The sequence below is a fragment of the Chiloscyllium plagiosum genome, chromosome 14 (genome assembly GCF_004010195.1).
Source record: "Chiloscyllium plagiosum isolate BGI_BamShark_2017 chromosome 14, ASM401019v2, whole genome shotgun sequence".
NCBI lineage: Eukaryota > Metazoa > Chordata > Chondrichthyes > Orectolobiformes > Hemiscylliidae > Chiloscyllium > Chiloscyllium plagiosum.
Window position 1 is genome coordinate 64406044 of NC_057723.1, and position 12565 is coordinate 64418608.

The 12565-nt window shown below is 42.7% G+C and overlaps 1 protein-coding gene across 1 annotated transcript in view; it reads left to right on the forward strand.

Moving 5' to 3' along the window:
* Positions 1–8604, forward strand: part of LOC122556774 (E3 ubiquitin-protein ligase TRIM39-like) — a 52705-nt gene extending 44101 nt beyond the window's left edge. The window contains exons 5-6 of the mRNA XM_043703922.1: positions 1842–1975; positions 7210–8604. Of these exons, the coding sequence (XP_043559857.1) occupies positions 1842–1975; positions 7210–7739 (664 nt within the window). The 3' untranslated portion in view covers positions 7740–8604. The remainder of the gene's footprint in view (positions 1–1841; positions 1976–7209) is intronic.
* The last annotated feature ends 3961 nt before the right edge of the window (positions 8605–12565 follow it).

Sequence of the window (12565 nt, forward strand, 5' to 3'; positions counted from 1 at the left end):
TTTCCACCTATCCACTCCACCCTCCTCCCTGACCTATCACCTTCATCCCCTCCCCCACTGACCTATTGTATTCTATGCTACTTTCTCCTCACCCCCACCCTCCTCTAGCTTATCTCTCCATGCTTCAGGCTCTCTGCCTTTATTCCTGATGAAGGGCTTTTGCCCGAAACGTCGATTTTTCCTGTCCTCGGATGCTGCCTGAATTGCTGTGCTCTTCCAGCACCACTAATCCAGAATCTGGTTTCCAGCATCTGCAGTCATTGTTTTTACCTCATTACTAATCTGTGTCAATTGAAGGAGATTGTAGAGTCACCACTTGAGCAGTTAATAATTCCAGATTCTTATTTCCGTGGAATTCAAATTTCAACACCCCAGGTCATTTACCTGAGATTTTGTGATGACTCCTGCAAGGCTGGGATGTAAGGGTCTTGTCAGTCGTAATGGCCGTGCCACGTTTAAATTCTCTATATCAGACTCCCACTCAATAGCTGGTGATTGACAAATGTCCATACGATGAGAGTGAAACATGTGACAGGGACAATGGGGGATCCATAGGAGTGTCCTCCATCACGCAGCGAGGGAAACAGAAACTGCAGAGACCCCTTTGGGAGGTTGTTGATCATAAATTAGAGTTGAAAGATCAGAACTGGGGGAGGCCAAAGGCTCCCTGTGATGACTGAGAGTCTCCTGTTACAACGGATGCTAAAAGAAGCTAAGTTTTAACACTGAATTTTGCTCGCCCACTCCTCCAGCCTCTGATTTGTGGCCGGGCAATTGATGGTGCAGACCTCCCCCTGACCTCCTCTCATAATCTAGTCACCATCTCAATAACATCATCATTTCAAATGTTGGTTCGACCCTGATACCCTTTCCCAGGAGCCTCATCGATGTCCTGACTTGTGTTAAGATTGACACGGGAGCAGAAGGGGTCAGGTTGGGGTCACATTACTGATCTTGTTGAGGCTCCAGGACAGTGGAAAGAGACTGAGCAGAGAATAGATTTGAAAATCACAAATTTCCATTCACTCCGGTTTCGCTCAGTCACCTTGTCGCCACAGTCAATTTGATGCAGTCTTGATATTAAGGCATTGATTCTCGCCTCATTTAGTTGCATTCATCTCTTTGATGCAAATGGACCAAGGCTGGAATGAGGTCAGAGGCTGAGTGGTCAGTGCAGAATGCAAACTGAGTGTCCATTAGCAGCAGGATATTGATTCATGAATGTTCTTTAACAGCATTGTTGACAATGTCTTTTATCACTTTGCTTATGGTGATTGGAAATAAGCTACTGTGGTACTAGGCAAAAGTGAGGACTGCAGATACTGGAGATTAGAGTCAAGATTAGAGTGGTGCTGGAAAAGCACAGCAGGTCAGGCAGCATCCGAGGAGCAGGAGAATCGATGTTTCAGGCAGGAGCACTTCATCAGGAATTTTCACCTGGGGTACTAGTTGACTATGTTGGATTTGCCAAGCTTTATATGGAGAAGGCATACGTGCCAATTTTCCCTTTCAAAAAACAAAAATTGCTGGGAAACTTCAGCAGGTCTGCAACATCCGTAGAAAGAAAGCAGAGTTAACCTTCAGAGTTCAGGTCTAGTCACTCTTCTTCTGAACTGCTCTGAAGCAACAGGTTCCCACTGAACGTGTACAGTCCAGAATGAATACAGGAGAGAGTGCAAATCCCGAGATCCTGACATTTTCAGGATGGGTTGCTGCAGGGTGGGGGAGTCAGTACGAGGACTAGAAGAGGGGACAGGTTGTTGCATCGATCACTCATTCCCCTTTGGGTTCTGACCTGAAATGTCCCACTGATTAAACCATTCTCTCCTCTTCAATTCCAGAGTTAAAGAGACAAAGAGAATCACAGAGCCAGATGTTCCAGTGGTCATCCTCAACCTGTCCAATATATCTCAACAACTCCAAAAGAAGCTGAAGGGATGGGAAATGTACCACACAGACATATTGGGAGCCATCAGTAAGAATGTACAGCTTTTCACCAATCTAAGGGAATGAGAGCAGGTCGGGTTAGTTGTGTTCAGACAGCAGGGAATATCCCTGGACTTTTATGTCAGCTGCCTGTGTGTAAGTGAGTCAAGAACCTGAGATTCACCATTAGGCCCCATTGAATCTGCGTGGACGTTCCTCCCTGGAATGGGTTGGAGCTTCACCTACCTTGTTGTTGGGTGTGAGTTCCATCCAGCTTAGGTTTAAAGTCATACCCTGAACCCTGAAAATACTTTCAATTGGATACCAATAAATCACTCACTGTTAGCAGCTTTCTCCCACTTAAACACAGAACACAGAACATAGACCATAATAGCACAGTACAGGTCCTTTGGCCCATGATATTGCATTGACCTGTGAAACCAATCTAAAGCCCATCTAATCTACACTATTCCATTATCATCCACATGTTTATTCAATGACCATTTAAATGCCTTTAATGTTGGCAAGTCTACTACTGTTGCAGACAGGGCATTCCACACCCTTACTACTCTCTGAGTAAAGAACCTACCTTTGATATCTGTCCTATATCTATCACCCCTCAATTTAAAGCTATGTATCCTCATGCTAGCCATCACCATCTGAGGAAAAAGGCTCCCACTGTCCACCCTCTCTAATCCTCTGATCATCTTGTATATCTCTATTAAATCACCTCTTAACCTTCTTCTCTCTAACAAAAACAACCTCAAATCCCTCAGCCTTTCTTCATAAGACCTTCTCTCCATACCAGGCAACATCCTGGTAAATCTCCTCTGAACCCTTTCTAATGCTTCCACATCCTTCCTATAATGTGGTGACTAGAACTGTACGCAATACTCCAAGTGCGGCTGCACTAGAGCTTTGTACCGCTGCAATATGGCTCTGAAATTCAATCCCTATACCATTAAGAACTAACACACCGTATGCCTTCTTAACAACCTACTAAACTGGGTGGCAATTTTCAGGGATCTATATACATGGACACCAAGATCTCTCTGCTCATCCACACTACCAAGGATCGTACCATTAGGCCAATACCCTTCATTCCTGTTAAACTAAACCTCAGCAATATTTATACAATTTAACAACAACTTTGCTTCAAGGGAAGTGACAAAACTGCTCAACTTCCAACAACAGCTTCATACAGCCAAATGGAGCAAAAGGAAAACACAAATTTGTTCCTTTCCTTTTTGAACAGTATTCCAGAATCTGCGATGCAACTTGATTCCTACTAACTATTCTCTGAATCATATCGAAGTTTCATCGTTTTTCTCATTAAGTTGTAATGTGGACAGCTGCCAAACGCAGATCTTATCCACACTTCTGTCACATCTACTAGATAACCCATCTCTGGTATAACCCAAGGATCCTGGACCCACTCCTGTTTAAGAGGAAATTTTATCACTGGGGCATCCATCCATGCTTGTCTTTAGGCTTCTGGCTGGCTCACCAGGATGCTGTAGAATGTGACTCCTTTCTAGAGTCTCACTTATGTTCAGACACATTCTCAATACCAGGTATTGCATTAAAATAACAATTTTATTGGCTCACCAGGAAGGTGTAGAGTAAGAGTTCTTTCCAGAATCTCAGTTATATTCAAAGAGATATTCAATACCAAGTATGGCATTAAAATAACAATTTTATTGGTTAATTATTATTATTGATAATATAATGACTATAAATTATAATATAAAGAAAAAAGAATGAAAGAAAATTGTGTGAAGGAAAAGAAAACACTATATACATTTTTAAAAAAGGATAGAAAGGCAACTTTGTCAGAGTATAAGTAACAATCTCAAACTAGTTTGTCTAGGAATTATCCTTAAATTGATAAACCCTTGTGACATATGTCACCAAGTTTCCAAAGTATTATGCAATGGTAAAGTCTCCAATTAATCATTCTGTCGAAGTCCTTTCCTCCATTGTCTTCAATGGTGGTGTTGATCACTGCACATGGAGTACCGAATGCTGGAGACAGTGTGCATTTAAGGCTAGTTTTTGTTTCATTTCAGCACTTCACGGCTTAAACCAGACTTACCTACGTAATGGCTTAGCAACAATGATTCTGTATCAACTGCTTCCCATAGTCTTTGCAAAATCTACAGACTTTGCAGACTACTTACACATCCTTGATGGTGTCTCTGACATGCTAACATTTACGACATACTGCTCCCCAAAAAAGCTCTGTTTCCATTTCGTTGGTCACCTTATGTGTAAGGCAGTTTATTATTGTGACTTGGAGTTGAAGAGTCATTCAGGTGAACGTGGTTCGAACAGTTCCCCTTTTAAACAGTAGAAAACAATTTTATTGTCTGCAGCGGCGCATCGAAAGATAAACAAATGTTCAGTCAAAATAACAATTGTGAATATGATGTGTAAGGAAAGTTCTTGGAGAAGAATTGAATAACTGTGTAACTTGATCTGAAACACAATCATACCCAGATTTAAATCAATTTCTGCAAAGTAAAATTCAATTTCAGGCTTACTGAAAAATCAAAAGCAAAGCAGGAAAGAAATGCAAAATTGCAAATATTAATGATTGCTCGCTGTACCCTGACAATGGATCAACTGGCAGATTTACACACTGTAAATCAAGACAGCTTCTTAAAGAAACACTGCTCCTCAGTACTGCCAGTGTGTTTAGGAATAGAGGAAGAATTGTATTCATATAGCAACTTTCACAACTTCACAACATCCAAAATTTGATTACAACCATTAAGTTCTGTTTTGAAATGCAGTGATCATCATAATGTAGGAATATATAAAGATGGAATCTATAACAAATCATTGAGTGATATAAAGGAGGCTCGATCTCAGTGTCACATTTCCCAATCACAGTGTGCTCTGTTTACACTGCCAGCTTTCACCAATTACAGTGACCTATCAAATGTAACTCCTTCCCCACATGACTCCTTTAGGGTAGCCCCTGTCCCAGGGAACAGCCTCCTTTCAACTAGGGTCAGTGGGAGACCAGGAATATTCCAAGATGTGTTTACAATCTGAAACAGGGATCTGCAATTTGTGTTTAGCCCTCTCATTTTGCTATTAATCCTCTATTCCTGTTTGACCCTTTCTCTTTTAGTCACATTTCTTCAATCAGGGATTCAAGGCTTGAGTTCCTGCTCCTGTTCTTTCCTCACAGCACTGTATTGGTCTGAGTTTCACACCCTGGACCTAAGAGAGTGCTTGTGAATTCAGAAAGAACAGGGAGCCACAGAATTTAATTTACAGAAGGGATTTTGATATAATCTCTTGAGCCTGTTCCATTGTTCAAATCACTCTTTCCTCATATCTGACCGAACATCATGTGAGGAGTTCTACCGCCCTCACTGATGAATGCTTAACCTTTTACTGTTTACTCAATATTTTATATTTTATTTAAATGATTTAGATGTAGAGATGGAAGATACAACTCCTAAACTTGCAAATGTCGTGTAGGGGTAAGAAAGTAAGTTGTGTAGGGGACATAATGTGGCTACCAAGTGACAGAGTTAGGTTAACTGAATGGGAAAAGATTTGTCAAGTAGAGTATAATGTACGAAGGTATGAAGTTATCCATTTGGGCAGAAAGAATGAAAAAGAAGCATATTATTTAAATGGTAAGTGGTTACAGAGTTTTGAGATGCAGAGGATTTGGCATGTCCTCGTGAATGAATCACAAAAAAAACTTGTGAAAGGAAACCACAAGTAATCAGAAAAGCACATAGAATTATATTGTTTAATGTGAAAGAAATTGAACATCAAAATTATTCTTTAATAATATGTTATTGTTTAATGTGAAAGGAATCGAACATCAAAATTACAGTAACATAGAACATTACAGCGCAGTACAGGCCCTTCGGCCCTCGATGTTGCACCGACCTTTCATACCAATCTGAAGCCCATCTAACCTACACTATTCCATGTACGTCCATATGCTTGTCCAATGACAACTTAAATGTACTTAAAGTTGGAGAATCTACTACCGTTGCAGGCAAAGCATTCCATACCCTTACTACTCTCTGAGTAAAGAAACTACTTCTGACATCTGTCCTATATCTATCGCCCCTCAATTTAAAGCTATGCCCCCTCGTGCTCGCCATCACCATACTTGGAAAAAGGCTCTCCCTGTCCACCATATCTAACCCTCTGATTATCTTATCTGTCTCTATTAAGTCACCTCTCAACCTTCTTCTCTCTAACGAAAACAGCCTCAAGTCCCTCAACCTTTCCTCGTAAGACCTTCCCTCCATACCAGGTAACATCCTAGTAAATCTCCTCTGCACCCTTTCCAAAGCTTCCACATCCTTTTTATAATGCGATGACCAGAACTGTACACAATACTCCAAGGGCGGCCACACCAGAGTTTTGTACAGCTGTAGCATAACCTCATGGTTCCAGAACTCGATCCCTCTATTAATAAATGCTAAAACACTGTTTGCCTTCTTAACAACTCTGTCAACCTGGGTGGCAACTTTCAAGGATCTGTGTACCTGGACACCAAGATCTCTCTGCTCATCTACACTACCAAGAATCTTACCATTAGCCCAGTACTTTGCATTCCGGTTACTCCGACCAAAGTGAATCACCTCACACTTGTCCGCATTAACCTCCATTTGTCACCTCTCAGCCCAGCTCTGCAGCTTAGCTAACAGTAGGAGACAGAACCCAGAGCATACTCTTGCAGTCAGGAGGGACAGAAACAGGAGGAGACAGAACCCAGGGCATACTCTTGCATTCAGGAGGGACAGTAACAGGAGTGTGCGAGCTCAGAACACTCTCCTGAATTCAAAATGGTACAGTCGCAGGAACGAGAGAGAACACACATTTGTATTCAGAATAGTAATATGAGGGAGAGAACCCAGAACACCCTCCTGTCAGCAATGTGTTGCCAGAATAGCCAGTGCTGAAATTGGGAGGCTGTAATTCAGAGGCTGTGGGATGTGTTGTGTGATGGTGAATTCCCTGCATTGTGTTGGGGAGAACATATGCACAGTGCCAGGGATTTGTGTGATTAAACTGACTGTTGCTGTGTATGTCACTGCAATTTTTGTTCTGAGTGATGTCTGGGACCCACATACTGCTCTCAAACAGGGAATTCTGACATTATTTAATTTGAGAAGATTCCAATCTTACAGATAAATGGGACTGATAGTGAATAGGAAATACTAATGCTCCTACCTTACAGCTGTCACTCATTGATCTGTGTGGAATAACTGACTGACCAATCTCTTCTCTCCTCTTTAGGGAATAGCCCACTGAACCTGGATCCGAAAACAGCAAACTTCAACTTGATTCTGTCCAATAATCTGCGATCTGTAACGTGGACTGGACAGGAACAACCCTATCCACCTCACCCCCAGAGATTTAAGGTCTGTCCCCAAGTTCTCTGCTCCCAGAGTTTCAGCTCAGGTTCCCATTCCTGGGATGTACAGATTGATGGGAATGAATGGGGTGTAGGGATTGTGTATGAAAGTTTGGACAGGGAGGGGAAATCATCTTATCTGGGAAGTAACAGTAAATCCTGGAGTTTAGATTGTGGTTATATTATTCCTGACTATCTTTGGGCCCGGCACAATTCCCAGTTCACCCTCCTCCCATCAATCCAGTTTAACCCCAGGATCCGAGTCCAATTGGACTATGAGGCTGGGACTTTGTCATTTCATCAAGTCACTGACTCATTGAGACATTTACACACTTTTCAATCCACATTCACTGAACCCCTGTTTCCAGCATTTTATTGTTATTGGAACACATCCATAAAACTGCTCATTTAATCCTGATAGCAGAGTCTCACAGCCATCACTTCCTGGTTGGGGAGTTTCATGATATCACTTCCTGTTTGGGTATGTAGAACTCAGAAATATGTCACTTCCTGGTTGTCTTGGAGGGTGTGACTTCTAACAATTCTTGGAGATTTTTGATGATGTCACTTTCGGGTTGACTTGGCAGGGTCTTATTGTGTTGCATCATATCAGCTTGTGGCTTTTTAATGATATCCCTTTTGGATTGCCTTTCATTCACTTCTGGGTCACCTTGATGGATTCAAATGTTGGGTGGCTTAATGCCATCTCCCAGTGGATTTCGTGATTTCTGATGTCATTTTGTATAAGGCCATGATGATTTTGAAAGGATTAATGTTGAAGATTGCTTCACCTCTACCCAATCTGAAGAAGGGCTTATGCCCGAAACGTCGATTCTCCTGTTCCCTGGATGCTGCCTGACCTGCTGCGCTTTTCCAGCAACACATTTTCAGCTCTGATCTCCAGCATCTGCAGACCTCACTTTCTCCTCTACCCAATCTGACAATAGCTTTGGGTAGAGAGTCCAGTGGAAAAAAAATCATCTGGGTCATTGTTCACTGACGAATCAAAGTCAAGATCAGAAGTAACATCACCATTCCTGAAAATAAAGTCTTACCAATCTTCTAAGTATGAACAGAATGTAATAATTGTGAAACCTCCAACTGCCTGAATTTCTGAAGTAAGATTCTTAGGGGGTAGATGTGGAGTGGTAAAAATAGTTACGCATAAATGTTAACTGTGTGTGTTTGGGCAGATGTTGTTTAAGATATGATTCTGAAAGGATGAAGGCTAAAGATTGCATTGAGTTCCAACCAATCCATCAATGTTGCAAAGTCTCAGCAATCAGAGAAGAGAATTAACACTCCAGCATAAGTTTCCAATGTGCTAACTCTGGATCCTGATAGTCTTTGTAACCATGCCGAACTAGTCCATAAAACTTATACCATTTACAGAAGTTTGGATATTGTGAGGCTGGCATCTCACATTCCTGATGAAGGGCTAATGCATGAATAGTAGGCTCTCCTGCTCCTCGGCTGCAGCCTGACCGGCTGTGCTTTTGGCTCTGACTCTCCAGCATCTGCCGTCCTCACTTTCTCCTCAGCTCACATAGATTATCACTTTGCCTCTTGTTTTTAACGAATGAGGGGAGCTCCACATTTCTAAGAGGAGATTGTGTTCAGGGCTCCATCAGAAATGTGGAGCCGTGCTCCCACCCTGATGGAGGAACTCGCGGAGGAAGGCAAACATAGAACGTAGAAAAGTACAGCACAGATTAGGCCCTTTGGCCCATGATGTTGTGCCGAGATTTAATCTGAATGTCAAATATAGTAACTTAACCTACGCACCCCTCAACTCACTGCTATCCATGTGCATGTCCAGCAGTTGCTTAAATGTCCCCAATGACTCTGCTCCATCACCATAGCAGCAACGTATTCTATGTATTCACAACTCTCTGCGTAAAGAACCTACCTCTGATGTCTGCTTTATACCTTCCTCCTAATATATTCAAACTATGACTTCTTGTATCAGTCAATCCTGCCCTGGGGAAATGTCTCTGGCTATTGACTCTATCTATTCCTCTCATTATTTTGTACACCTCGATCAGGTCTCCTCTCTTCCTCCTTCTCTCCCGAGAGAAAAGTCCGAGCTTATTCAACTTTTCTTTATAAGGCAAGCCCTCCAGTCCAGGCAGCATCCTGGTAAACCTTCTTCGCACCCTCTCCAAAGCCTCTGTATTTTTCCTATAGGAGGGCGACCAGAACTGGACACAATATTCCAAGTGTGGTCTCACCAGGAACTTGTAGAGCTGCAGCAAAACCTCAAGGCTCTTAAACTCGATCCCCTGTTAATGAAAGACAAAACACCAAATGCTTTCTTAACAACCCTATCCACTTGGGTGGCAACTTTGAGGGATCTATGTACTTGCACCCCCAGATCCCTCTGTTCCTCCACACTGCCAAGAATCCTGTCTTCAATCCTATATTCAGCATTCGAGTTCGACCTCCCAAAATGCATCACTTCGCATTTATCCAGGTTGAATTCCATCTGCCATTTCTCAGCCCAGCTCTGCAAGCTGTCTATTTTGCACTGCAGCCTGTAGTGGCCCTCTATACTATCAACGCCACCTCCAACCTTAGTGTCATCTGCAAATTTACTAACCCACCCCTTAACCTCCTCATCAAAGTCATTTATAAAAACTACAAAGAGCAGAGGCTCAAGATCAGAGCCCAGCAGGACCCCACTCAACACTGACCTCCAGACAGAATACTTTCCATTTACAACCATTCTCTGCCTTCTGTCAGCCAGCCAATTTTGAATCCAGATAGCCAAATCTCTCTGTATCCATCGTCATTCTTGATGAAGGGCTTATACCTGAAACATCAATTCTCCTGCTCCTCAGACGCTGCCTGACCTGCTGTGCTTTTCCAGCACCACACTCTCGACTCGAAAGGTCCTGACAGCCACTTTGATAGCTGCGTTCAAAAGCCAAGTGTCTAAGTTAAATGTGATGTTAGGATTTTGGGGAGATGGCTAGGGGTAATATGTCAGCTAAGTAGAGTACCAGCTGGGTTGGGTGCTAGCTGCGTAAGGGATAGGGTGGATGGGTACGGGGGAAATGATGCCAGCTGAATCGGGATAAGATGCCAGGTGGAAAGGGTGTTGTGCCAGAGTGATTGGGTGCAATGCGGTTTGGGGTCAGATAACTGATATAGTATTTAGAATAGGTCAGATCCAGTGGGACTAGGGAGGGTGATGTCAGGTTTTGGGTTGGTGTCAGGTTAGTGGCATGGCAGCAGGATTGGCAGGTCCGACAGTAGCAGGAGGTCAATTGCCCAGTCCGGATTGGTGATAGTGGGGGATATAGTCAGGATCTGGGGAGTGAAAGTGATTAGGCGGTCAGTATGGAGATCTGTTAAATAGTTACACAGGACACTGTTAGACAGTTGCTTAGTTTCTGTGGAATAGTTAAACAAGCTCTTATGGGTTGTTAAACTTAAATGGAAATTTAAAATCGACGTTTCGGGCAAAAGCCCTTCTCCTTTTGCCCGAAACGTCGATTTTGCCTGTCCTCGGATGCTGCCTGAATTGCTGTGCTCTTCCAGCACCACTAATCCAGAATCTGGTTTCCAGCATCTGCAGTCATTGTTTTTACCAGAGTACCAGCTGGGTTGGGTGCTAGCTGCGTAAGGGATAGGGTGGATGGGTACAGGGGAAATGATGCCAGCTGAATCGGGATAAGATGCCAGGTGGAAAGGGTGTTGTGCCAGAGTGATCGGGTGCAATGCGGTTTGGGGTCAGATAACTGATATAGTATTTAGAATTGGTCAGTTCCAGTGGGACTAGGGAGGGTGATGTCAGGTTTTGGGTTGGTGTCAGGTTAGTGGCATGGCAGCAGGATTGGCAGGTCCGACAGTAGCAGGAGGTCAATTGCCCAGTCCGGATTGGTGATAGTGGGGGATATAGTCAGGATCTGGGGAGTGAAAGTGATTAGGCGGTCAGTATGGAGATCTGTTAAATAGTTACACAGGATACTGTTCGACAGTTGCTTAGTTTCTGTGGAATAGTTAAACAAGCTCTTATGGGTTGTTAAACTTAAATGGAAATTTCTGGAAAAGCTTACCAGGGCTGGAAGAATCTGTGGAGAGAAATTAGAGTTTAATGTTTCAAGTTCTGACCTTTCCTCAGAACAGATGGTAGCTAGGACAAAGTTGATTTTTATACAGAAGATAGGATGGGAGAGGGGGTAAGGGGTAAACAATAGGTGGAGATAGAGCTCAAAGAGATAGAAAACAGTTGGACAGAGTGGATTACAATCAGATGAGCAGATTGAATAGCTGTTAATGGAGACTGTTGGTGCCTAACAATGGGCTGCATATATTAGGTCTGGTGTGTGGGGTTTGGGGTAAAGACATGGGAGAAGCTCAAGCTGTGAAGTTGTTCTTTTCTCTCTTTGGGCTCTATCTCCACCTATTGTTTACTCCTTAACCCCTCCCCCATCCGATCTTCTGCATATAAAAACAACTTTCTCCTCGCTACCATCAATTCTGAGGAAAGATCACTGGATCCAAAACGTTAACCCTGATTTCTCTCCAGAGATGCTGCCAGATGTGCTGAGCTTTTCTAGTAACTTCAGTTTTTTTCTCTGATTTCCAGCATCTGCAGTTATTTCAATTTTCATTCTGTTAAATTGTTACACAGCTTCCTAAGTACAGTCAGTTCTTGCATAACATAATGGTTGTGTGCTTATGCAACACTGCACCATAGAAAAATTGCACTCTAGAAACAGCGCTGTAATTTAATCTCATTACAGTCAACACATACTTTGAATATTGGCACTTTAGAAACAGCATTCCCAATTCTGCAATCACATTACAGGGAGTTTGCATTGACTAAACGCGTGTTACAGCAGAACAACCTGTAACTACTTTATTTTATTGGGATCCTCCAAAATCTTCAGGTTAAATGGTGACTTTCAGAGAGTTCTTAGTGTAGAGGAACTGCCCAGCACAAATTTCAATTTCTTGGGCTGCTCCTTCACATTCTGCTGTGGTGAAACTCCAAAGGGTCTCCATGAGCAACTTCCATCTATGTTTATGGAATAACAACTGTCTGCCCATCAGTAAATCTGGATTTATATATCGCTAACGGCAAGAGCTGTTCTCATTAGTGACTCACTGATGGCTTATGCTCTACTAATTAGATATGCCCTTAGCTCAGAAAAAGGAATTAGTAACTGTACTTGCTCCCAATAGTTGGTTCCATAGACTTTAGCATGGGGAACCACTGCTTAAATACTT